Source organism: Ictidomys tridecemlineatus, chromosome 3 (genome assembly GCF_052094955.1).
Source record: "Ictidomys tridecemlineatus isolate mIctTri1 chromosome 3, mIctTri1.hap1, whole genome shotgun sequence".
Taxonomy (NCBI): domain Eukaryota; kingdom Metazoa; phylum Chordata; class Mammalia; order Rodentia; family Sciuridae; genus Ictidomys; species Ictidomys tridecemlineatus.
In genome coordinates, this window is record NC_135479.1 from 13,239,512 (window position 1) to 13,262,454 (window position 22,943).

General features: G+C 53.2%; 1 protein-coding gene across 1 annotated transcript; it reads left to right on the top strand.

The window, feature by feature from the left end:
* The first annotated feature begins 8,810 nt into the window (after window positions 1-8,810).
* On the top strand, window positions 8,811-21,378 carry Cacng1 (calcium voltage-gated channel auxiliary subunit gamma 1). Its single transcript, XM_078041839.1, has 4 exons — window positions 8,811-10,539; window positions 19,054-19,126; window positions 20,099-20,236; window positions 20,684-21,378. The coding sequence occupies exons 1-4, from the start codon at window positions 10,300-10,302 to the stop codon at window positions 20,908-20,910; spliced, it is 678 nt and encodes a 225-aa protein (XP_077897965.1). The 5' UTR covers window positions 8,811-10,299; the 3' UTR covers window positions 20,911-21,378.
* The last annotated feature ends 1,565 nt before the right edge of the window (window positions 21,379-22,943 follow it).

Below are 22,943 nucleotides of genomic sequence, written 5' to 3' on the forward strand. Positions count from 1 at the left end.
CTTTCATACCCTGGTCCCAGCGAAGGGAACCGAGAAGGAAGGCTGAGACCCAATGTCCTACACCCTGCCCTTGAGCCTGCAGAGACCGCTCCCTGCGTTTCTGGACTGGCTTTTTCATCCTCTTTGCTTTTGCCTGAGAGGCACCTGGGAAAGAGGGTGTGCTGAGCCTCCAGGCCCCAGGGCCAGCGGAGCTCAGGTCTTTGCCAGGTCCCACCCACTGACCCCCCAAGCTGCAGGCTGATTGTGCCACCAGCCTGGAGCCAAGGCTGCCTGGAGTTGGCACTTGGTGCTAGAACCTCTCTGTCCCCTGTTTATTCTTAGCACTGAGGAAACTCTGGCTCAGCACAAGCCTCACAGCCATCCCAGGTGAACTCCCATGCCAGTCTGCATCTGGTGACTTGCTCCCACCTCCCGTGGTCACGAGATCATGTGTTGAGTGCAGCAGAAATTTCCAGCTCCTTCACTCACAGAGTTAGGTCCACAAGAACTGAGACGTGCTAGTCCCTAACAAAGAGGCCACTCGGAGCCCCTCCCGCTCAAAAGCCCCTGTTCCATCCTCACTTGTGTTGCTCAGACTGGCCATGTCATCAACGATCCCCAAATGGACACTGGGCAATAGAAGTTCCTTTCTCACTCTTAGAAAGTCCACTGGCTGGAGCAGGAGAGGTAGTCCACTCCACACCATCATGCAGAGGTTTAGAGGCCATGCTGTGGGGGTCACCCTGGGCGTGGACACCCATCTCCATGCAGACGGAGGGCAGCTACAGTGGATGATCTCAGGGGTGGAGGCAAGGTGGGAGATTCTAATGGACCAGGAAGTTGGGGCCCCACCCTCTGTCCACGCAGTCCTGGTCAGAACTCAATCACATGTCCATGTGTAAGAGCAAAGGGATGTGGGATAGGCAGTCCAGTTAGGGAAGAGCTGGCCAGTCTCAGGCCTCCCTCCTTGGCCTCCTCCCCCAAAACTGTTGGGCAGTACCCACTTAAAAGTGAGACCTTCACCAGGTATGGTGGCACAGGCTTGAAATCCAGCAACTCAGGAGGCTGAGACAAGAGGATTGCAAGTGTCAGGCCAGCCTCCACAATTGGGGGAGACCCTGTCTCAAAATAAAAAATAAAAATGGCTGGAGGTGTGGCTCAGTGGTTGAGTACCCCTGGATTTCAACCCCTAGTATTGCAAAAAGAAGAAGAAAAAATAAAGATACCTTAGTCTGGGACCACGTCACTCTCTGTATTCTGAGCCCTTTGGTACAACTGGAACCTCCACACCACCCCCTCGAAATGATGTATTTCCAAATGTCTATAATGCTGAAGCTGAGTGCCCCACACCAGCCCAATTACATAGTGAGGAAAAACAAGGCACAGAGAAGGGGGTCACTCGTGCGCGGTCACCGAGCAGGCTGTTGGTGATTGCCTCTGGACTCTGCAGCTGTTAGGACAACTCATCCGTTTTCCCAGCATGCCTTTTCCCAGCCATGTGTTTAGATTTTTGCCTTTTCCCTCTTCACTCTTGAGCCTCCAGTTTCAGAAATAGAAGTCGGGGGTTGAAGAAGAAAGTGGGAAAATGGCCGGTCAGGAGTGAAGCCAATGTCCCTGGAAGCCTTTGGGCCTGGGTTTGGGAACAGAATGCTGATGGAATTCAACAAGCCCGGGAGCCTGGCCCGGCTTGACACCGGGACTCAGCGGCTCAGTGGTGTCTTCCCACAGCCGGCAGCTGCAGCGGGGTGGCCGAGGGCCAGAGAGATGGCGATCGAGCCCCAGCTCCTCCTCCCCTGTCCCCGGGGCCGCCGTGGACACGTTCCCCAGCCTCTCTCAGCCCTGTTCCCTCTAAGGTACCACCTCCCCCCGAGGAGTGTTAGGACAAGGACATAAACTTGGAAACATTCATAAATACCCCGGCACGGTCACTGAGTGAGCCTTCAAGAGGGTTTGCTGATAGCACTCCAGGAGTTTCCCACAATGGATTGTTCTAGAACAGCCTGTGGAGGGGGTGCCTGGGGCCACTGGTCTTTGGTTTAGGAGAAACCCACATCCCAACTGTGTGGCTGCCCCTGGGCCGGTCTTCCCGCTGCCAGTTTCTTCTCCAGCTGATGTCCATTTATTCCTGTCACCGGTGTCTCCTGCTGGGGACTGGTGGCTGAGGTTCCTCATAGCTGCCGCTTTCTTTGCAGGCCCTGGGAGGCCCCCCACCCCACCACACTGGAGCGTTCTTAGTCTCACAAAGTTGAGGATGAGCTGTAGGAGCCCAGTCCTGACCCGCTCCACCCAGAGGTGCCCTGGGTCCCAGGTGTGCAGCCGCCTGAGCTGGTGCCCAGGGAGGGAGGGGGAGGGAAGGAAGGAGGCGGGGAGTTCAGAGCGCCAAGTCACACGACTCGGCTCCCTGCACCAGTGCCCAATATAGAACCTGCTGCCCAGCCCCAGTGACTGGACAGGGGAGGAAAGGAGAAGGGTGGCTCTGGGGCCTTGGAATTCAGAGGGGAGATGAGGCAGAGACTCCTGATGCGGATATTTTTAAACTTACAGCTTTAGACAAAATTACAGAACAAAGAGGAAAACAGAAGTCCATAGTCGACCACCAGCCCCCACCCTGTGCCTACCAGCAAGGGAAGGGCTGGTGGACCTCTATCCTGACCTTTGTCCCCCGAGAAGCATTTTAGAGGACACAGTAACACTTATGAGACACCCAGGACCCAAATTGTTTGTGGCAAATTAAGCTGCAGTAGCCAGGTTCATTAAAAAAATAATAACAATATATATGCTTTTCTAATTCAAAGACTGATACATTTTACACACACCCTCCAAAATACAAAAAAAAGTTCAAGCACTAGGGGTCAAAGTTCCACTACTCACTAGATGAGCGCAGTCAACAATTCACAAATTGGAAGGGGGCACTATGGCTTCAGACCCTCCACCAGAGGCTCCATGGCCGGGGGCTGGAACCCCCTGGAGACCCATTTACTCACATACTTGGCAGCAGAGGCTGGCAAACTCAGCGCCTCCACGTGGCCTCCGTGTGGCCTGAGCCCTGGTGCCTGGGTCCCAGTGTCCTGAGATGAGAGCAAGGTGGCAGTCTCAGAAGTCCCGGGACCCCACTGTTGCTTCAGGTAATGAAAAGCCTGCTCGGGTTCAAGGCGAGAGAAAGTGACTTCAACTCTTGGGGAGTGACTAGGTTCTAGAAGGAGACATGGGAAGGGAAATGTGGCTGTGGTCATTTTTCAGCCTGCCCACAGGTCTCTCTGCTACCCTCCCTGGCTCTGGGCTCCTTCTGCACCAGCCAACCCTCCCTCCCGTCCTCCAGCTCTGCTGAGCCTTCTTCCTGCATCTTTGACTCTCTCCATCTCCTGGGATAAATGATCCCATGCGCCCCCCTGAGGACACTGCTCCCTCCGCCCTCCCTGGAGAAATTGGCCTCTTCTGCAAAGGTCCCCCAACAGGATCCCAATAGAGCACCCCCAGCAGCCCAGCCCCTCACTCAGTGCCAGGAGTTCCCCGCTAGCAAAGGAGAGGGGCCTCTGAAGAAGCTCAGGGGGTGCCGAGGAAGCCTAGAGCAGATAAGCTTGCGATGGATCCTCTCAAACTCACAAAACTGGCAGCACAAGTCCTGTATGAGAGCCGGCAATGAACTCACATCCTTGGACTTGGACTTGCAGAAGAGAGGTATTGGAGCCTCTGGGGAGGAGTCTTCTCGGGGGTCCTGAAGGCCTTCCCAGCTCTGTCATTGCTCCCAACTCCTCCTTGACCCCTTCTATTTAATTAAATCGCTGCTTTGGGTTCTCTATGGTCTACGGGCATATCCTACATTGCAGAAATTCAGTGTCTGAACCTGAACCCATCTGCTTAAATCTGCTGGACTCCTCTAGACTGTCTCGTCCTTATCAGTGGCCTCATGTCCACCCAGGCCTCTGTCTGCCACCCTCACCCCTTCCTCCCACACCAAGTCTCCCACCAAATCCCTTTGGGACCACCGCCTGTGGGTCTCGCACACAGATCCCTTCCTGCTTAGTCCCCACCACCAGCCCTGCCTTGGTCTGGGCGCTCGGTGCCTGCAAAGGCCCCTTGTTATCTCAGCCCGCCCCCCTCATCCCTCACTGCTTTAGTGCTGACCCAGGTAGACGTAGACAGGATGCCCAGTATGAAGCTCCTGGTGTCTTGGGAAACAGACGCACTCCATTTCCCCGTGTGGTTGATGGAGCCCTGTGGGGTCTGGTCATAGCTGGCTTCCTTCCCCGCTTCCTCTCCCCTCTGATCCCCGATCCTCAAACCCGCCAGGACCTAACCACATGTAAATGGTCTGGGCCCCTTTTTTCCCTGCCTTAACCCCTGTTCATCCTCCATATTATCCGCGAGCTCCCTCCTGGCCCACCCCCTCCAGCATGGCCACCACACAGAGGTGCGTCAGGGGTACCCATGACCACCCTCAAGTTGTCTCAATGATTCATTCGAAGGACTCACAGAACCCAGAGAAGCTGTTATGATCCCAGTTCTGTCTACTACAGGGAAAGGACAAGATTCAAATCAGCGAAGGGAAAGGGGACCTAGAGCAGGGTCCAGGAGAGCCCAGGGGAGCTGGCAGCTGTCCTCCCCAGCAATGTCCAAGCTTGATTCTACAGGCAATGACGTGTGACAACATCTGAAGAACCACCCACCAGGAAAACTCATCTGAAATGAGACTTTGTGTTTGGGGGTTTTTACTGAGGGTCATAACCTAGGAACAGAGTGCTTCGTGAATGGCCTTAGCTACTCAGTCTCCGGACTCCCATCCCAGAAGTTAAGCTGTGTGGCATGGGCCAGGGTCCTCCCCGCAAATCCCACTGTTCACATAAGCAGTGGGACTTGGTATGGCCCCAGTCCCAGCTATGGAAAAACACTTGTATCAGGCAGCATATTCCAAGGGCTTAGAAATTGTCACCTAGACCAAAAAGAAGAAGAAAAAGAGGAAGGAGTTATTACCGAGCGCCAGTTCTTTCTTGGTAATGTGCAGGGTTTGGACCACCCAGGCCTGCTGAGTTAATGCTTTACTGACCACCTGTGTCCCCAGCCTGCTTCCTGCTCCCCTCTCTCAGAGCTGCTATCACAATGGAAGGATTATGTCCAGTTCTGCCACGGGACTGTGGGCTCCTCAAGGACAGACCTGGTGTCTTCCTCATGTTCTTAGCCCTAAGATGATCAGTCAATGTTTGTTGAGTGAATGACTCCATCCATCAATGACAGTGACAGTCGTAAAGTAGTTTTTCCCTAACTCCATCACTACCTCTTCTGCAGGATTCAGCCTTGTTGTCAAATTCCCCCACAATCATTCCCAGAGGAATGGTAATGAGGAAGATGGCCAACAAGGATTTCCAAGGGCTCATCAGATAATCATTCTCTTGGCTGGGGAGTAATCACTGCGATCCTTTCATTCTGGCCTGCTCAATGACGAGCTGTCTCCTGTTGCTGGGCAGGTCAGGGGCACCACACAGTGCACACCCTGCCCCCCAAAGGGCTTCTGGTGAGGGTGTGCACATCACCGCCTCCATGTATGGGTCCGGTGTATGCACATACGCTATTGCATTTAATTCTCGCCCTAGCCCACAGAACCTCTGTGAGCTCCGTGAGCAAGGACACAGGCTCAGAGAGGTGACCCATCTCTCATGAGGCACACAGTCAGTCCACAGCAAAGCTGGGCTACAACTAGCCCTTCCAGAAGCATGTACACATTCCCAGCAGCCCTAAGCTCCACACACCTGTCTCTTCATTACGCAGGCTAGATTTTGGCCACATCCTAGGCATGTCCTGTACAATTGTTTACTGCATCTTTTTCTTTAAATGGATGTTTTTTTTTCTCCCTTCCCCTGAAGAAATACTATTAAAGACGTCATAGTTTTGATACTTCTGGTCCACATTAGGGACCCTGGTCCTTGTACTGTCCTCTCCAGGGGCTCATGGGATGAACTGTGTAAACAGGCCTCCCAAGGGCTCTGTAAGAAGCAGACGCAGCACAGAGGCGTCACCAGGGCCCTGTGTCCTGCCTGGAGCTTTGCCCACCACTCTCGGCTCAGGGAGTTCTATCCTGGGAGGCCCAGCCCCTCCTCAGACAGGCTTGGTTTGATGGCTTTTCAAGGGCCAGGAGTCCTGGGGAGGGTCTCACCCATTTGGCCCCGGCAGGACCCGAGCCCTGGCCGGCTGTGTGGGCTGGAAGGCTCAGGGGGGTGTGAGAGAAACAGGGCAGTCAGAAAAGACTTCCAGGAAGCCCGGAAGCTGGGAGAGGTGTTGTACAGGAGGGAATGGGGCACATGAATAGGAGGAGGACATCTCAGTGGTCGTGAGCTGGAGAGGAGCCCCCCCCAAACTTCCTGAGTCCAGGGATTTCATCCCATTTCCTCTCGGTCCATCGAAGGGCCTTGTGTTTTATTAGGTATGCGTTTTCCCTCCGGCTGCTCCCCTGCCTCTGCCAGCCTCTGGAGCAGGAGCTCTGGGGAGGGCATTGGGGGAGGAGCAGGTGACACACAGACCTGGGTCCCTCTGGGCAGAGGTTTGAAGGATGCGACTGAGGATCAGGAGCCTGCTGCCACAGGGGACCTGATTTAAGGAGCTGGGAGGGAGAGGAAGTGGTCAGGAGAGCAGGACAGTGAGTGGGGCCTTGCTTGTGGATGGTGAAACCCTCAGAGCCTCTCCTTCTCCGAATTAAGCCTGAGTTCAAAATCAGATCAGCACGGGACCAAAGAAAGTGTGTGGGGGGCCCTGGCCCCGGGGGGTTTAGAAAATCCCACTTCTGAGAGACGATGCTTTTCTTCCCCTAGTTCTGTTCTGGTCCTTCTTAGGAGAAGAGCCGCCTTTTAGGACAAATGAAAACCGATTCACCTTGCCTGAGCCGAGGGTGGCCCATCCACTTTGAAGATGGTGGGAATGTCAGATCTCAGGAGCAACTTCATTTTGAACTTGACCTCCCAAGGGATGACTCTGTCCTTCTAAGACACTCCTCAGCACCTAAAGGCATGTTACCCATTAGTCCAGGGGGTCCCAGATAGGCCCCTGCTGCCACTTCTTAGGTTACCGTGATCTTAAACACGTGGAAATGTCTCTTGGGTCACGTGACAGAGTATTTGAGATCCCGTCTCCTTCCTTTAGTTTATCTGTCCATCCATCTGTCCATCCATCTATCCATCTGACAGTCATTCAATAAGCATTTACGAAGACTCTACCCTGGGTGGCGACCTGGGCTGGGCCCTTGAGGGGATCTAGAACAGAGATATAGCAAAGTCTCCGTGTCCTTGCCTTCCAAAAGCTTATCACCCATCAGGGAAAAAAAACCATCTGTCGTCTATAAATAGCCACAATAATCATAACAGCCTTCTGGGATCAATTGCTTGCTGTCTTAATCAGGCTTCCATAAGCAGACGGTGTGCCTTCCACCACAGAAATGTCTTCTCTCCTGGGCTTGGAGGCTGGCGATCTGAGATGGAGGCGCATGGCCAGCATGGTCGGGTTCTGGTGGGGGGCTCTCCAGACAGCCTCCTCCTCACTGTGTGCTTATGCGGAGAGACTGAGGCAGCTCTGTGGTCTCTTCTGAAAACTCCCCCTCCGTGACCTCATCTAAACCCATTACCTCCCAAGGCTTCCTCTCCAGGTACGAGCAGGGCGAGGAACAGGGCTTGGACATGTGGATTTCAAGGGACACAGTTCGATCCATCGCATCTATCTTGGGCTAAGCTGCTAGAACGCATCATCTCTAATCCTCCCACCAGCTCCCTCCAGGCCCATTGCCCTCATTTTACAAAGGAGGAAAGGGCAGCTGAGAGAGCTTCTGGACCTGCTGGACGCCACACAGCTGGAGACCAGCCAGCAGGGTTTGATCCTGGGCCTGGCTCCATCCCAGCCAGCTCCTGCCCACTCACCCGCTGCCTCCCTAAGACGCTCTCCTGCCTGATGTCCTGGAAAGTGGAGCATCTGAGCGGAGCATGAGGAGGTGTCCCTGCCCGGGCTCCCAGCAGATGCGGGTGGCCATGGCCACGGACACCCTTCCTGGTCCAGCAAGGCTTGGGGTGTCGGGGAGGGCAGACAGACAGCTTGACAGTGGCCCCTGGGACAGAAAAGGTCTGCTCGAAGCGATCTAGTGAACAGGGAGGCGAAGGAGGCCGGCCTGCCATCGCCAGAGCTGCGGGCCAAGTGGTGCGAGGCTCACAAAGACGACTTCAAAGGAAGAGGCCATCAATCTTTAATGCTTCCACTCACGCTGGGCCGAGGACTTGGCACGCACCCGCGCTCCCCCCCCCCACCCCCAACGAGGCAAAGCGTGGCACAAGTTGCTCCACGCTGCCCTCTCGCAGAGGCTGGGCTTCTTTGATGAGACCATGAAGTCATGGCAGCCGACGTCAAGTGAGCACCAAGAGCCGTGCATTTTCCAAGACCTCCGGAGGCAGCACAAGACAGCCCCAGCTGCCCTCCTTACCGGGAAAGGCATTTGCATTTCTTCAAATGACCCCACGCTTACTCACGGCGCTATCATTAAACAGCCTCTTTCTCCATCTTCTGTCTTTATACACCGGAAACGTCTGGCTCCCCAGCTGCTGCTGTCCTGGGGTGCATGGCGTGCAGTGGGTAAGCCCAGGTGACCAGCATCCCGAGAGCCCAGTTTCTGAGAGTTCTCCATGGAGAGGAGCCACCTGCGTGGAGCCAGAGGGCCCCTCTGAGCTGAGCAGGGCGTGGCAGGTGTCAGTGGGTCACTGGGCATTCAGGCGACTGTGGGGGACTAGCCCTACAGGAAACACAGGGGAGGGGCGGGGGGGGGGGGAAGGGGAGCAAAGATGAGACCATTTTTTGAGAGAAGCTCTTAGAGATCATAATCTGAGTTTTGACACTGGCTGTACCATTTCCTGGCTGTGTGAATTGGGACAAGTTACTTCATGTCTCTGAGCCAGTGTCCTTATCTAAAAAATGGGAGCGATCGTTGTTCTCACCCCGTGGATTAGTGGGAAGATCAACTGTGACGACATGAGAAGCCTCAGCAGAGTGCCTGGTAGAGAGGAAGCACCCGTTAGTGTTAACGTTCTGCGACTCCAAGAATGTCTCTCCACGCACTAGGAGAGTCTTTCTGTGAGCCTGTCAAACTGAGGCCAGGATTCTGAAGTTTGAGGCCCTGCCCAACTCAGGCTCTCTTCCTGGTCATGCATCAGCCTCTTCGATACACCCAACAAGGCCTGAGCAGAAACAGAAGAGAGAGCAGAACCCAGGAGGCACGTAGGAGCTGAGGGCCAGCCCAGGGAGAGGAGGCGGGGCAGAACCCTTGGACAAGGGTCTCTAATCCTCTTCTGTTCTCTGCTGTGAATGTGCACCCACTGGCCACAAATCAACCTATTGCCCTTCTTTTTTTTTTTACATAAACGCTTTCTTTGTACATGAAGGTATAAATGGATCATCTTTATTTTCCACTTACAAAAGGCAAAACTAAGGACAGTGCCCTGGCACACAGCTGCAGCCCCATGCAGCCGGGCTCTGTGTCTTGGGTGGGGTCTCTCTTCACTCCGGAGGGCAGTTTGCAAGCTTCAGAAAACTGTTGAAGACTTACCCCAAACAGAGCTCTTCTTCTGGACCCAGGAGTGGAGAAGAGGGTTGAAAAGGAATTAATGTGACCATAGTGGGGAAGGCCAGGCCCGGGAGCCAGCCGAATCTTCCTGTAGCATGGGGGACTACGTGGGCCTGTGGCTGAAGTGCTTGCCTGGGAGGTGGCCTCTGAGATGACCCTAGGCAGATCCCTGGGTTCCCCAGATCCCCAGCATGAGGGCCCGCTCTCCCTGCCTTGGTGTCTGTCCTGCAGTGTGAGACCAGGAAGCCATGCCACCTGGGTCTCCCAGGGCCCTGCCCTTGCCAGGCTGTGCCTTGCAGCCCAGAGCTGGTAGATTTCACGCACCTGGTGGGCTGTCGCCTTCCCTGGGCCGCTGCCTTGTGCCCCTTCCCCGCTCCACTCCACGGAGGTCTCAAGTCACCATCTAGAGCCTTCTCTCCTTGCCCCGCCCCAGGGTATTTCTGACTTCCAGAGGGGAAGAGGGCCCTGAAATCCGAGCAGAAGCCATCCCCGGTGACACACCCAGGGAGCAGCATTAATAGAAGCCTTCCTCAGGCCCCTGACACGTCTGGGCAGCTGCTCGGCCCTGTCCAGCGTCCCTCAGCCCCAAGGCCAGCCCACTCTGGCTCAGTCAGGCACACTAAAGTTAGCTCCCACCCCTGGCCTGAAAACCACTGCCGCCACGCTAGCGGGGCAGCCACATACCCTGGGAGATACTGCTGCCCCCTGCCCCAGGCACCCACACCTTAGTGAACACCATGTCCCAGACCCAAGCCCTGAAGGTTCGTGTGGCCCTCTTTTGCATCCTGGTGGGCATTGTGCTGGCCATGGTGGCCGTGGTGACGGACTACTGGGCCGTGCTGAGCCCCCACATGGAGCACAACAATGCTACCTGCGAGGCAGCCCACTTCGGCCTCTGGAGGATTTGCACCACGCGCGTTCCTGTGGATGACATTGAGGACAAGAACTGTGGCGCCATCACCTTGCCTGGGGGTAACGTACCCACTCTCCAACCCGCTCTCCCCTCCGGCCCTTCCCATTCCCCTGATGGGTCGCCCATGGGAAGGAAGGGGGTTTCTCTGCCTGGGGTCAGGGAGCAGCCACCAGGCCCTTCCTAAGAAGGCCGGATCTGCCTGTGGCACCCGTACCGGTGGCTGCCGCCAGGTTGACAAATGAGGGTATTTGTCTCCAGCTCCTTCTGTCTGGCTGAGGCTTGGGGATTTTCATCCAGAGCAGACGGCAGGCCAGGTGGGACAAGAGGCCCTGAACAGGTCTACCAGCCCGGGGGCTTCTGACCCCAGCAGCGGTCACCCATTGGTGTCCCAGCTCCATTCTCTCTTTTCCGTGACAGGCAGGTGGCTCTATGTTCTCAGGCTGGAGGGACCAGGGGGCTGGTGGGTTCATTGCTTGGCTTCCAGGCAGGAGTGTAGATAGGATAGCTACAGAACTTGTGGGAGTCCGTGCAGAATGAAAACACCGAGTGTCTTATTCCTAATTATGGAGAATTTCAAGTTGAGCATGAAACCAAGCACAGGCCCTTCTGAGAGCAGAGCCAGGGTGCAGGTCTCTGAAACAGGATGTGGTCGGGCATGAGCCACCTGCTTGTCAGAACCCGGGTATTCAGAGGCAGGTAGAGTGGTGTACGCCTCTAAACCCTGCGACTCGGACTTCAGTAGGTGAGGCAAAGAGGATCACAAGTTTAGGGCCAGCCTCAGCAACTTAGCAAGACCTTGTCTCAAACTAAAAGGTCAAAAGGGCAGGGGATGTAGCTCTGTAGTAAAGAACCCCTGATACAGATTTAATCCCGGTACTGGGGCCGAGGGCGGGGCAGTGGGGTAGGGAATATGTGGTATTCACGTGAACTGATCTCTCTGCAGAATAGAGATTCCGCAAACATGGAGTTCTCAGGATTCATAGTAATCAGAGCACTTGTTCGAGGAAAAAGTACTGCACGGGGAAGGGGGCTTGGGCTGTAGCCACCACTGCTCACCACCTCCAGGATGACTATTCAGGGAGGATGAGGTCCTTCTCAGTCTCTGGTTCCTCCTCTATAAAATACAGGACTTGGGCTCAGCAACATAAGATCCACTTGGAGACACACTTATGAATGTGTCTCCAAGGTGGCAGTGGACCAGGGTATGTATGACATTCCTCCTGATGCTCAGAATTATTCTATTACCTGACCACGTATTCCTGAAACCCCCGCTTCAAGGGAATTGGCGCTGAGACCCCAATGATCTTGCAGACTGGGTGTGGGGCAAAGAGCCCAAACCCCACCTCCCACTCCTGGCCTTCTTCTTCTTCCCCTCTGCTTGCTTGAGGGAGCCCCAGCCTTGCTCATCTCTGCTGAGCACCCAGAGACTCGTAAATACTCAGCTGTCTTGGAAACGCTGAGTCCCAGGGCTAAGGGCTTTGATAGGCGTGGGCATGTGCTTGAAGGGTATCACATAGCCCAGACGCCCACGTCCCTTGGCCACTGCTGCACGCTGGTAAACAGATGCATCATCTAGCCAGCTCCCGGGACAAGGCAGGGCAGGGTGAGGCAGCTTCTCCAGGGACCACACATGGGGACACACATTGTGGTCCTGTCCACCTGTCCTTGGAGGCAGCTGCCTTTTAAAGTCAGAGCAGATGAGCAAACGAGTGAGCAAGGTCCCTTCAGGGCAGAGACAGACTGGCTAGAGGACCAGCCTCAGGGGACCAGCAGGCATCGCTTGGCCTGGAGCCTGAGCGGTCCATCTCTTTGCCATGAATCATGTTTCCCACATTTGTGACAACGAGCACTACCTCCCCCCAATAATCTTCCAAAGCATGTTCCTGCCATTTTCCTGTTTTTTTCTGCAAATGGAAATTCCTTTATTTTTCCGTCTGTCCTTCCTATGCTCTGGAACCACTCTTTTCTAGGTGGGGGTTGTATGCATATGTTCTTTTATTATCAATAATAATTACAATAATGCCACACAAATGTAGCACTATGTGCCAAACATAGTTGTAGGTGCTTTATGTATATTAATTTGGGGTGACATCAGGGGAAAAAATGACAGAATAAGAACCACCTCCCCTCAAATCTTCTTCTCCATAAAAGAAAGACAAAACAATTTTTTTTAAAAAAAAAAAAAAAGGTCAAATCAATGTTTTCAGAATTGTGGCAATCTACCAAATCTTGTAGCAATCTAGAATTGCTTGTTCAAGAAAATGGGTAACTCTTAGGATGAAGAGTAAGTTTTGTGGTATTTTTACTTTAACAAGGAATTTAAATAGTATTGCCTGTTTATGGGAGAGGGGACAGAATACAGCCATAGATCCTAAGAAAGCCCAGATATTGGACTTACTGAACAACAATCAGTTATTTAAAATATATTTCCCATTCCTCTTCCCCCATCTCTGTTGCAGCTTTGAAAATCAACATCTCACCATCACAGTGAAAATCAGCAGCCTGGTAGCCACTTACAGGGGACAAGAAAGGATTGAATCTCTTTCAAAACCCTTTTTCTAGATAACTGTCATTATCTGACCTATGTGGTCATTCCCTAGAAGTCTTTACTTGCAAAGCTATCATTATGTGGCCCAACTCTGAGCTCATCCAGTGCAAATAGTCGATTTCTCAAGGGCATTTGTTGAAAACAATTAGAGATGATAGGTTAATATCATGGCTGCCTGAGCTGCAGATAACAGTTGGGCCATGTGGTAGGCTATGCAAAGAACTGGAGAATGAGATGTTCAGAGGTAGCTTTGAAGAACTGAAGCATAGTCCTAATAATCTAGAAGGCCATGTACAGTGCTGTGTGTATGCTCAGGAAAGATCTGCAAAGGCCCTGAATTCTCACCTCTGCCTTATCTTGAGGTTCTGTACAAATACAAAGTGAAGGCCAAAGCAGAGATGTAGGCTGCTTCTCTAAGTGTTTAAGCCATGCCTCAAATGTGCAGAGCCCCTCAGTAGAGAGGGTGACGCATTTGTTCTAAGCATTTTAGGAAATCTCTATTGACCAGCTACTAAGCTAATGGAATAGAGATTTCAGTAGTCACACATGACTAAGAATACATACTTCACAAAATTAGTTCAGAGCAGTCACTATATAAGCAACAACAAACAACAACAGAAGCAAACCCTCAAGAACAAGAATCTGATTTCCAGTGTTGCCTCATCATATTACTTAAAAAACACAAGACATAGTGGATGCAGTGGCACATACCTATAATCACAGCAGCTCAGGAGGCTGAGGAAGAGCATCGCAAGTTCAAAGCCAGCCTCGGCAACTTAGCAAGGCCCTAGGCAACTTATCTAGACCCTGTCTCAAAAAAAAAAAAGAAAGAAAGAAAAAAAATTGAAGGGTTGTGGATGTGCCTCAGAGGTTAAGTACTTCTAGTTTCAATTCTTCATACCAAAAAAAGCACAAGCCACACAAGTAACTAAAATGTTATGGACTGTTTGTGGGGTCAGGGGGCAGGAATGAGTAAACAGATCTCTAAGGAAGCCCAGATATTGGACTTACTGGACAAAGACTTCAAATCAGCTATTTAAATGCATTGAAAGAATTAAAAGACTCCATATCTAAAAAACTAAAAATGAGAATGGTGTCTCATGAAATAGAGAATATCAGTAAAGAGACAAATATTATTTTCAAAGGTCCAAACAGAAATTCTGGAGTTAAAAAATGTAACAACTGAAATCTTAAAAAATTGATTATAGAGAATCAGTAAGAGATCTGAGAAGAGAAATGAAAAAAAAATAGTGAACTTAAAAATGGATCAACCAAGATTAGCAAATGTAAGGAACAAAGAGAAAAAAAAAAAGAATGAAGCATAATGAATAGAGCCTCAGCGAGCCGTGGAACACCATCTAAGATACCAACATATGCATTCTGAAAGTTCCAGAAGGAAAGGAAGAGAGAGAAAGGGAATGGAACAGAAATGATTACGAAAAAATAATGGCTAGCACTCCCCAGATTGAATGAAATATTATTTTATAAATCCATATAGCTCCATGAAGCCTGAGAAATGTAAACTCAAATAGATCTATACCTAGTCAGTCCATAATCAAGCTTTTGAAAGATAAAGACAAAGGGGCTGGGGTTGTGGCTCAGTGGTAGAGCGCTTGCCTAGCATGTGTGAGGCCCTGGATTCAATCCTCATCACCACATAAATAGATAGATAGATAGATAGATAGATAGATAGATAGATAGATAGATAGATAGATAGATAGATAGAGGTATTGTGTTCATCTACAACTAAAAAAAATACTTAAAAAAAAAAAGATAAAGACAGAATCTTGAAAACAGAGACAACACATCACACCCAAGGGATCCTTAATAAGATAGACAGTTGATTTTCCTCAAAAGCAGATAGAGACCGGAAAGCAATGGACTGGCATACTTATATTAGCTCATCTGATTTCTCCCAGAAACCTCCATGAGATCCACCACATGATTGTCATTTCATCTTACAGAATATGAGGCACACCTAGTTGAGCAAGTTCACTCAGTTACTGAGTGCAGCATCTTGTATTCACACCCAGGCCCTGTCCCTAACCTTTACCTTCTTAATCACGACGTTATACTAAGTTCAACAAGCCAGCAGGCAGGTGCTCATCCTATAGGTGTTTTTCATTCTACAGGGAGAAGCACTGAGGCTGAGCATGCCCTTCCCAGCCTAACCCTCTGACAGGCTGAAGTTCAACCTTCACTTCTTGAATCCAGAGCCTCCTTGCTCTCCAGACACACCCGCCCCCACATCCTCCACTAAATGCTGCTGGCCCAAGTGACCATGAGGCGTTCAGCTTATGACATACCATGGTTTGGGGGCAGCTAGTCTAGTACAAGAAGGAGATTTCTCCAGGCCCCATTCAGCCATAGATGCTCGAGGCTCTGAGTACAGGAACTGTCTGATTTTTCCACTGCCCCTAAAGAGCCTCAGAAGGAGTACTGTGTACTAGATCAACATCTGAGGTCAATTCAGATGTCTTCATAATGACAGCAGAGGCCTCCCCAGTGGTCAGAAGAGATGATGTGTCTGGAGGCCCAGGTCAGTCCCCAGAGACACCATCCCCTGCTCCTGCTTCTTCCAGGCTCTGTTTCCTTGGGGAAAGACGGCAGCTGCTCCAGGGCCCCAGGACCCTCATGGCCCATCTTCTCCCCTAGACTCAGTGCAGATACTGGGGCCTCGTGAAAGCACATGCACTGACCCTGAGGAATCTCAGGGGCTCCCTTCACCATCCACATGAGCCCTGGCCGGAGGCTGAGACCGTAACTGGACTTTATCTGTCAAAGAGCAGGGCTCTGAAACTCGGGGACTCGGGTCCCGGCATTTCTCCAGTCTTCAGTGGAGGTGAGAGGAGACACAGCACTGAGAGACCAGTGATGGGAACGTCCCTTACAAAAAGGATGAATGACACTGGGAGGAACTTCCTTCCCCATCCCGGAGGCACCAGCTCCCTCTGGTTTTCCTCACACCCACAAATTATCCTGAGTGTATTAAATTCTCCATTAACCGGCACCCGCTGCCCGAGTCCATCCTCGGTGACCGTCCAGATCATCCTGTTACTCGAGTTCACCTGGGGGTCAACGTGCCCTCGGCTCTGGTCCTTTGAGGTTGGCACGCCAGCCGGGGTTCTGTACCTCCTGTGACTCCCTAAGCCAGAATACGTGGTTAGCCGGCCCCCGCCAGCCCCCAGTGGAGACTGACAACTGAGTTCCCTGTCTTCTTTGAGCACTCATCCACTTCACATCTTTCAACCGCTCAGTCTTACAGAAAGAGAAATGTTGAGATCACCATAAGCCATTGATGGAGAGGAAAGGGGACGGGAGGAACCTCAGAAATCCTAACTCTTCCCGGACCCTCCTCTTGGCCGCTGGGCTCGCGGCCCACTTGATCAGAAGCACCTGCGTCTGTGGAGGCCCGAGCTGTGCTCAGGAGTGATGGAAGTGGAGGTAGGGGTGGAGAGAAAGGTGGGCAGGAAAGCTCGGAATCTGCTGTCCGTGCCAGACTGTCCCTGTCCCTTTCCCCCAACTCCTTACCTTGACCCAGTGAGCTTCTCACGGCCTCTTTGGATGTCCCTCCTTTTCAAGGTGTCCTCGATGTGCAGTTTCCCAAATACCACCCACGCGGACCAGGGGGCACAGCTGGGGCTGCCACCTGACAGCGCCCTGGGCCCTTCTTGAGTGACACTGGCAGCTGCCTGACTTGGCTTGTCCCAACTGAGGCCTGGGTCTGGTGTGTCCACTCCACCTCTGGGGGCCGTCAGGGACCATGGAGGGGCCTGTGGTCCCCCTCAGGCAGCCACACAGTCCTGCAGGGGATGCTCCTCCCAGGTCCAGGGTAGAGGACACTGGTCTTCTTCATGGGCCAAGTCCAGGGCAGGAGGTGGATCATCCCATCCACCCTTGGGCCCACAGAGCAGACCCATCAGAGAGAAGCTGATGCTTCCAGAAGAGGGGATCCCACCCGCTGGGCACCCTGTTCCCTCCACCCGCTGTGAGGGCATTTAGTAGAGGAGAAGAGGGAGAGGAGAGTGGTGGGCCTGGACCACCCCAGGAAGACATAGCGCTCACAGCCTGGCGCCTGCAGACAGGCCCAGCCCCGACTGCACGGCTTGCTGTTCATCCTACTCATGCCATGGGCCCCGTCCACCCCGAGTGGACCTGATTTACCTGTGGGGTTGGCACCTGAATGCTTCCTGGGAAAGTCACCTCAGAAACCCAGAAGGACCAAACAGCTACGTGCAGCCAGACTCTGGAGGTGGCCTTCAGCTCACCACCCCCACTCGTGGAGAGAGAGTGGCCGGGGAGGCAGCTGACCGTGAAACGCTTGAATCCAGTCAATCCTCCTCGGAGCGTTTTTAATGACAACTGAAATGGGCTCTTAAGAGACAAAAAAAAGAGAAAGGTTCCTTTTGTCCAGAGGGAGACCCAGGGAGACTGGTGACATAGCATGAGCCATTTTGAAGCAGCAATTCCAGAAAATCTATAGCTTATAATCTGAAAAACGTAAGAGGTTTGCATTATGCTCTAAAATAGCAGCGACGCTGTGAGGGAGAAAGGAGCAGCACCGATTCTGACCTCGTGGTTGGCCGCTAGGAACCCCAGGTAACTCGTTCAAAAGGAAAATGACTTAAATATAGAAGCTGGTGGAGAAAGGCTGTTTACTGCCAGGAACATCTACCGCTGCTAAACCAGACCCCATCCCCGGGTGTCGCCTCCTTCCTCGACCTCAGGAGAGGCTGCAACCCTGACTTTGGAGGACAGGAAATGGGTAGGAGGACACAGGATTAGGTGGCAGTAAAGCCATGCCTTTGGCAGCTCCTAGGGCACATTCCTAGAAGAAAGAGCATCCGTCTCCTTGTGATCAACCCAATGTAGCCTGGAGGTGAAGCCGTGAATTCACAAAGTAGATGTCATTTAAACCAAAGACAGAGGCAACGTTCAATGAAGGGCCTCACACAAATAAAAAGCAACCTAATTGAGGTTTTTTTTTTTTTTTTTAAGAATTATTATAAACTAATACAAAATAACTCATTGACTGCTCCCTAAATCTGGAGTAAAGGTAAGCAAGAAGACTCTACTTCATGCCGTATCTAGTTAGGAGAGAGGAGAGACTAAAAGAGAAAAATAAAAGTGAAACTATAGTTCAAATCAGCAAGAATTTCTTTGTGCTGAACCCCTCGTCCTGCCTCCCTATCAGATGCAGATTTTGGGTGTCCACAGACCTTCTGTGGCTTTTAAGACAATGCTCAGGTAGAGCAAGTAGCTTGCCAGGACAGGTTCTGTCTGGCCTGCCACACAAGCACGGTTCCTGAAGGTCTAAGGAAATGGCATGAGGGTCACACTCAGCTCTCACGTTCCTGCCTGGGTTCAAGTTCATCCTGACAGTCACTCAGGAAAAACCCTCTGCTAGAATTTTTAAAGGCCAGAACAGGGGTTCCCAACTTGGCTGAGCATCAGAATCTCCTGGAAAGCTTTTGAAAAGCCTGCTTCCCGGGTACCCCTGTGAATCTGGGTGGGCCTGGATTCTGATAAGAAACCCACATTTTGGGTGAATACAAGGTTTCTTGGCTATTGACATTTGGGGCTGGATAATTCTAGGTTGTGGGGGGGTCTGTCCTCTGCCTTGTGGGGTGTCCTGCCGCATCCCCCGGCTTCCAGATGCCAAGAGCCTCCTCTCCACACCACAGTGTCTCCAGGCCTTGCCCAGTGTCCCCAGGGTGAGGCGCTGCTTGGCTGAGAACGGCGGGTTGGTCCTGTGCCCTGTTCCCCAGATGAATGACAGACCTGGGCCCCAGCCTGTGGGCCTGATGAGGCTCAGCAGCACACGCTCCCTGTCCCGTCCACTCCTTTGGCCTTTGCTTCCTGAGGATCTCCCGGCTGCTTATGCAACCCCATTGTCCTGCGGAAAGGGTGTTCTGAGGGTCGGGGGAACAAATTTGGACCCAGCAGAATGACGCCACCTTCTCTCAGCCAGGCTTCCAATTGCTGCTGGTCTTTCCTCCCAACTCACTAGCGTCTTCCTCCTTTGCAGAGAAGAACTGTTCCTACTTCAGGCATTTCAACCCCGGTGAGAGCTCAGAGATCTTCGAATTCACCACTCAGAAGGGTGAGGCCTGGGAAGCTGGGGCGGGGCAGGGGGGACACTGTGTCACAGGCGGCTGAGCCAGGATGTCATGTGGCAGAAAAGCGCTGGTGAGAAGCAGCCCTGGCCTGGCGTGTTTGAACGGCAGCCTTGCCGCCTCCCATGCCGGGGAACTGCAAGCGCAGTGTCCCGATCCAGGGGCCCAAGCACATTTGTCAGAGCTGGGGACAGTTGGGGACAGTTCCTGGGAGGCTCTAGGTTGCCGCAGGAACACACTTTCCAAAAGATCCCAGGAAACAGGACAAGCGCCCACAGTCCCAGGAAGTTCTCTGCGGTGGGAATCCCTGGGACTCCCCCTCGATAAGGGATCCCCCAGGACTGGGAGGAATGTCAGGCCCTGGATCCGTGGAGCTCAGGGCACAGCAAGCCCGCGAGAGCGCATGCCCACACAGACATACATGACAGATGCCCACGCGGGACACACACACACACACACACACACACACTGATGGATCCTCGTACACAGGGCCCACTCACATGTGCACACACAGATCCTCACACTTGGAACACAGCATACACTGACAGACCCTCACACTAACCACTAGGTGACCCCACCATACCCTCACACACAGGCTAGGCCACCCCACACTCTGTCCCTGGAGGACCCTGTACAGACCACCCGCCTCAGTGCCTCCTTCTGCCTGTCACTCAGAGGAGGTTTCTGCTCCATCTACAAAGCCTCTGGCCATGTACCTCCTGGCCACGTGCCTCCTGACCTCCTTTGGGGGCCTCCGTCCTGGGGAGAGCCCCGTAATTTAGTGCACAGCAAAGACACGGGGTGAAAAGTCCCGTGACCATCTGGCCACACCCCTTCCCCTTGAGCGAGCCTCTCGGCCAGGTGTGGAACAAGAACTGTCACCGAGCTGGCTAAAGGTCCAGCCAGCAGTGGCGAAGCACTGGGGATGCAGCCCAGTTCTGAGCGGCCCTGTTTCACAGAGTACAGCATCTCCGCGGCCGCCATCGCCATCTTCAGCCTGGGCTTCATCATCGTGGGCACCATCTGCGCACTTCTGTCCTTCCGGAAGAAGCGGGACTACCTGCTGAGGCCAGCGTCCATGTTCTACGCCTTTGCAGGTACACGGGGCTCCTGCCCTTGCCCGGGTGGGACCACTCTGTCCCAATCATGGCGCGGCCCCGCTTGGCTCCTGCCTACCGCAGGGCTTGAGGGGGACCATTCCCCAGCTCCATGCAGGAGCACCTTGGTTGGGGGCCTCGGCGACCCCAGGAGGGTTGGCAGGGAGAAAGCTTTTGCTATTTCATCTGTTTTTCACAATGACACTATCCTCAAGACACTGAGGAGACTTCCCAGGGCGCCATTAGCAAAAGAAGGAAGGAAAAGTGGTGATCTGGCCAGCCTGCTCAGGGAGGTGGAATCGCAGGGTAGAGGGTGGTGGGCGGATGGGTCACTTTTGCAGATTCCTCCCCACCCAGGGCAGGGTCACTGCCTTCCCCGCCAAGCAGTAGGCTGGGGTGGCAGCAGGAGTGCCCTGGGACGCTGAGAGGCCCCGGCTCTGTCCCCAGGGCTCTGCATCTTTGTCTCAGTGGAGGTCATGCGGCAGTCGGTGAAGCGCATGATCGACAGTGAGGACACGGTCTGGATAGAGTACTACTACTCCTGGTCCTTTGCGTGCGCCTGTGCCGCCTTCGTCCTGCTCTTCCTTGGCGGCCTCGCCCTCCTGCTCTTCTCCCTGCCTCGAATGCCCCAGAACCCCTGGGAGTCCTGCATGGATGCTGAGCCGGAGCACTAGGCCTCGGAAAGCTGAGCCCCAGCCCAGAACCTTCCAGAGAGGAGGTGGGAGTTTCATCTCTGTCCTGTTCCCCTCTGCCCCGTTCTGTGACTGTCATGGGCTGCATCCCCTCTCTGAACTTGTCTCTGGGTTGTGACAAGCTTCTCTGCGAACAGCAAATGGACGTGAGCCCAGCCCTGCCCAGGATCAGAGAGAAGAGGGCCAGCAGATGCACGGGTGTTTGGAGGGACCCAACTGTCCAGCAAAGACCAAGGTTGTCCCGCTGGGCCAGTTGTCTTTAAAAACCCGACAAGGACACCCTCTGCCCATTTACCAGGTCTAGGAGTCACCTGTGTAAAAAGCCAGCCCCCCCGTTCTTGGTGACAAGGTACACCCTTTTCAGTGAACTGAACCTCCCTCCTTGGCTTCCAGGAGACCTGACTGGTAGGATCTGACTGTTGTTTGAAATAAAAACTCTCAGAAAACTCACTCTTTCCTGGCGCCTGGCACAGCAATAGCTTGGATTCCTGGTCACAACCCAGGGGCCCCGAACCTGGAGGGGAAAGGAAGGCGTGTCTCGGTGGATGTTGGGGACATTTGGGAGGAGGGGTGGGCACGAGGGGGAAACCGACGACGGCTGGGAGGTTCTGAGTTCCACCTTGTATCTCTGGGCTCTGGGGATTGTTTGGGGCGAAACTGGAAACCCTCTGACCAGGCGAGGGTGTTAAAAATAGGTGGGGTTATTTCTAGAGTCCGGGGCGCCAAGCATCCGGGGCCACCATGGTGCTGAAGCAGCACAGCCACTGGGCTCTGGTTTCCGATGCCAGATTTTTGTTGCAGAGAACATCAGGAAGCAGGGCTTAGCAGTTAGAGCCGCCTGGAGTGCCACCATTTGTGCGCTTCTGCCCCCCCCCAAACCCCGCCGTACTCACCCGGGCTTCAGGAAACAGAAGTCAGACGTGGCTGGCGGTTAAGATCCTCACACTCCTCGTGGGGGACACCAGAGAACCATCTGGAGCTGGTTCTTCTCTGACTGGGGTTGGCGGACGAACCTCAGCCTGTGGGCAAACCTGGCTCCCTGTCCCTGGTGTGGTCTGCAAGCTATGAGTGGGTTTTACAGCTTTAGATGATAGAGGAAGGAGGAGGAGGAGGAGGAGGAGAAGAAATGATAAATATCATCGCATGATATGTGAAAATTATATGAAATTCAAATTGGTGTCCATAAATAAAATCGTATTGGCACCCAGCCACACCCATTCCCATGGGCACACAATGTAGCTGCTTTTGTTCACAATAGCAGCCTTGAGTGAATTCATCAGAGCTGTTTTGGCTGCAAAACTAAAAATACTTGCTCTTCAGTCCTTTATGGGAAATGCTGACCCTTGTTCGGGAGTCATCGCGCACCCCTTAGAGGGATCATTAACCCCTCACGGTTCCCATCTATGAAAGACATTTGTTTATTCTTTCACTGCACCTCGGCCTAGAACAACCGAGAAGGGAGGATCACAAGTCTGGAAGGCACCTGGGTAGTGGCCACAGTGGGGTTTGTGAAGAGTCCTCTCTGATGTCTCAGGGGCTGGGCTGGACTTGGAGGGGTGTCTGAGGAGCCTGAGGGGGCCAGCGTCAGCTCACCCTGCTCCACAGTTAGGGATGGAGCAGAAAGTCTGGCCTACGATTAGCAAATCTGAAAAAAATCCAAGATACCTGGGGGTGTACCATGCAATGCAGAGAACCAAAGCCTTGGGAACCCGGAGGGTGCGCCCTGCGGACACCAGCCCGAGGCTGCCGCAGCTGGCTCTGTCCCACCGCCAACAGCAGGAAACTGACTGCAAAATGCAAAGATGGACTCCGAGAGCTGACCTGCTCCTGGTGGAGGAGAAGGACAGGGAAGCGGAGTCCTAGCCACCCCGGAGCACAGTGCATGAGCCAGGGGAAGCCGTCCCACAGACAGCCGTCTGGAAGGCCCACGGTTAGCAGAGTCAGAGGGTGCGCTTTTCACATTGCCACGCGATGCCTGTGCTTCTGACCTCGGAAAGGAACATCCACAGAACACA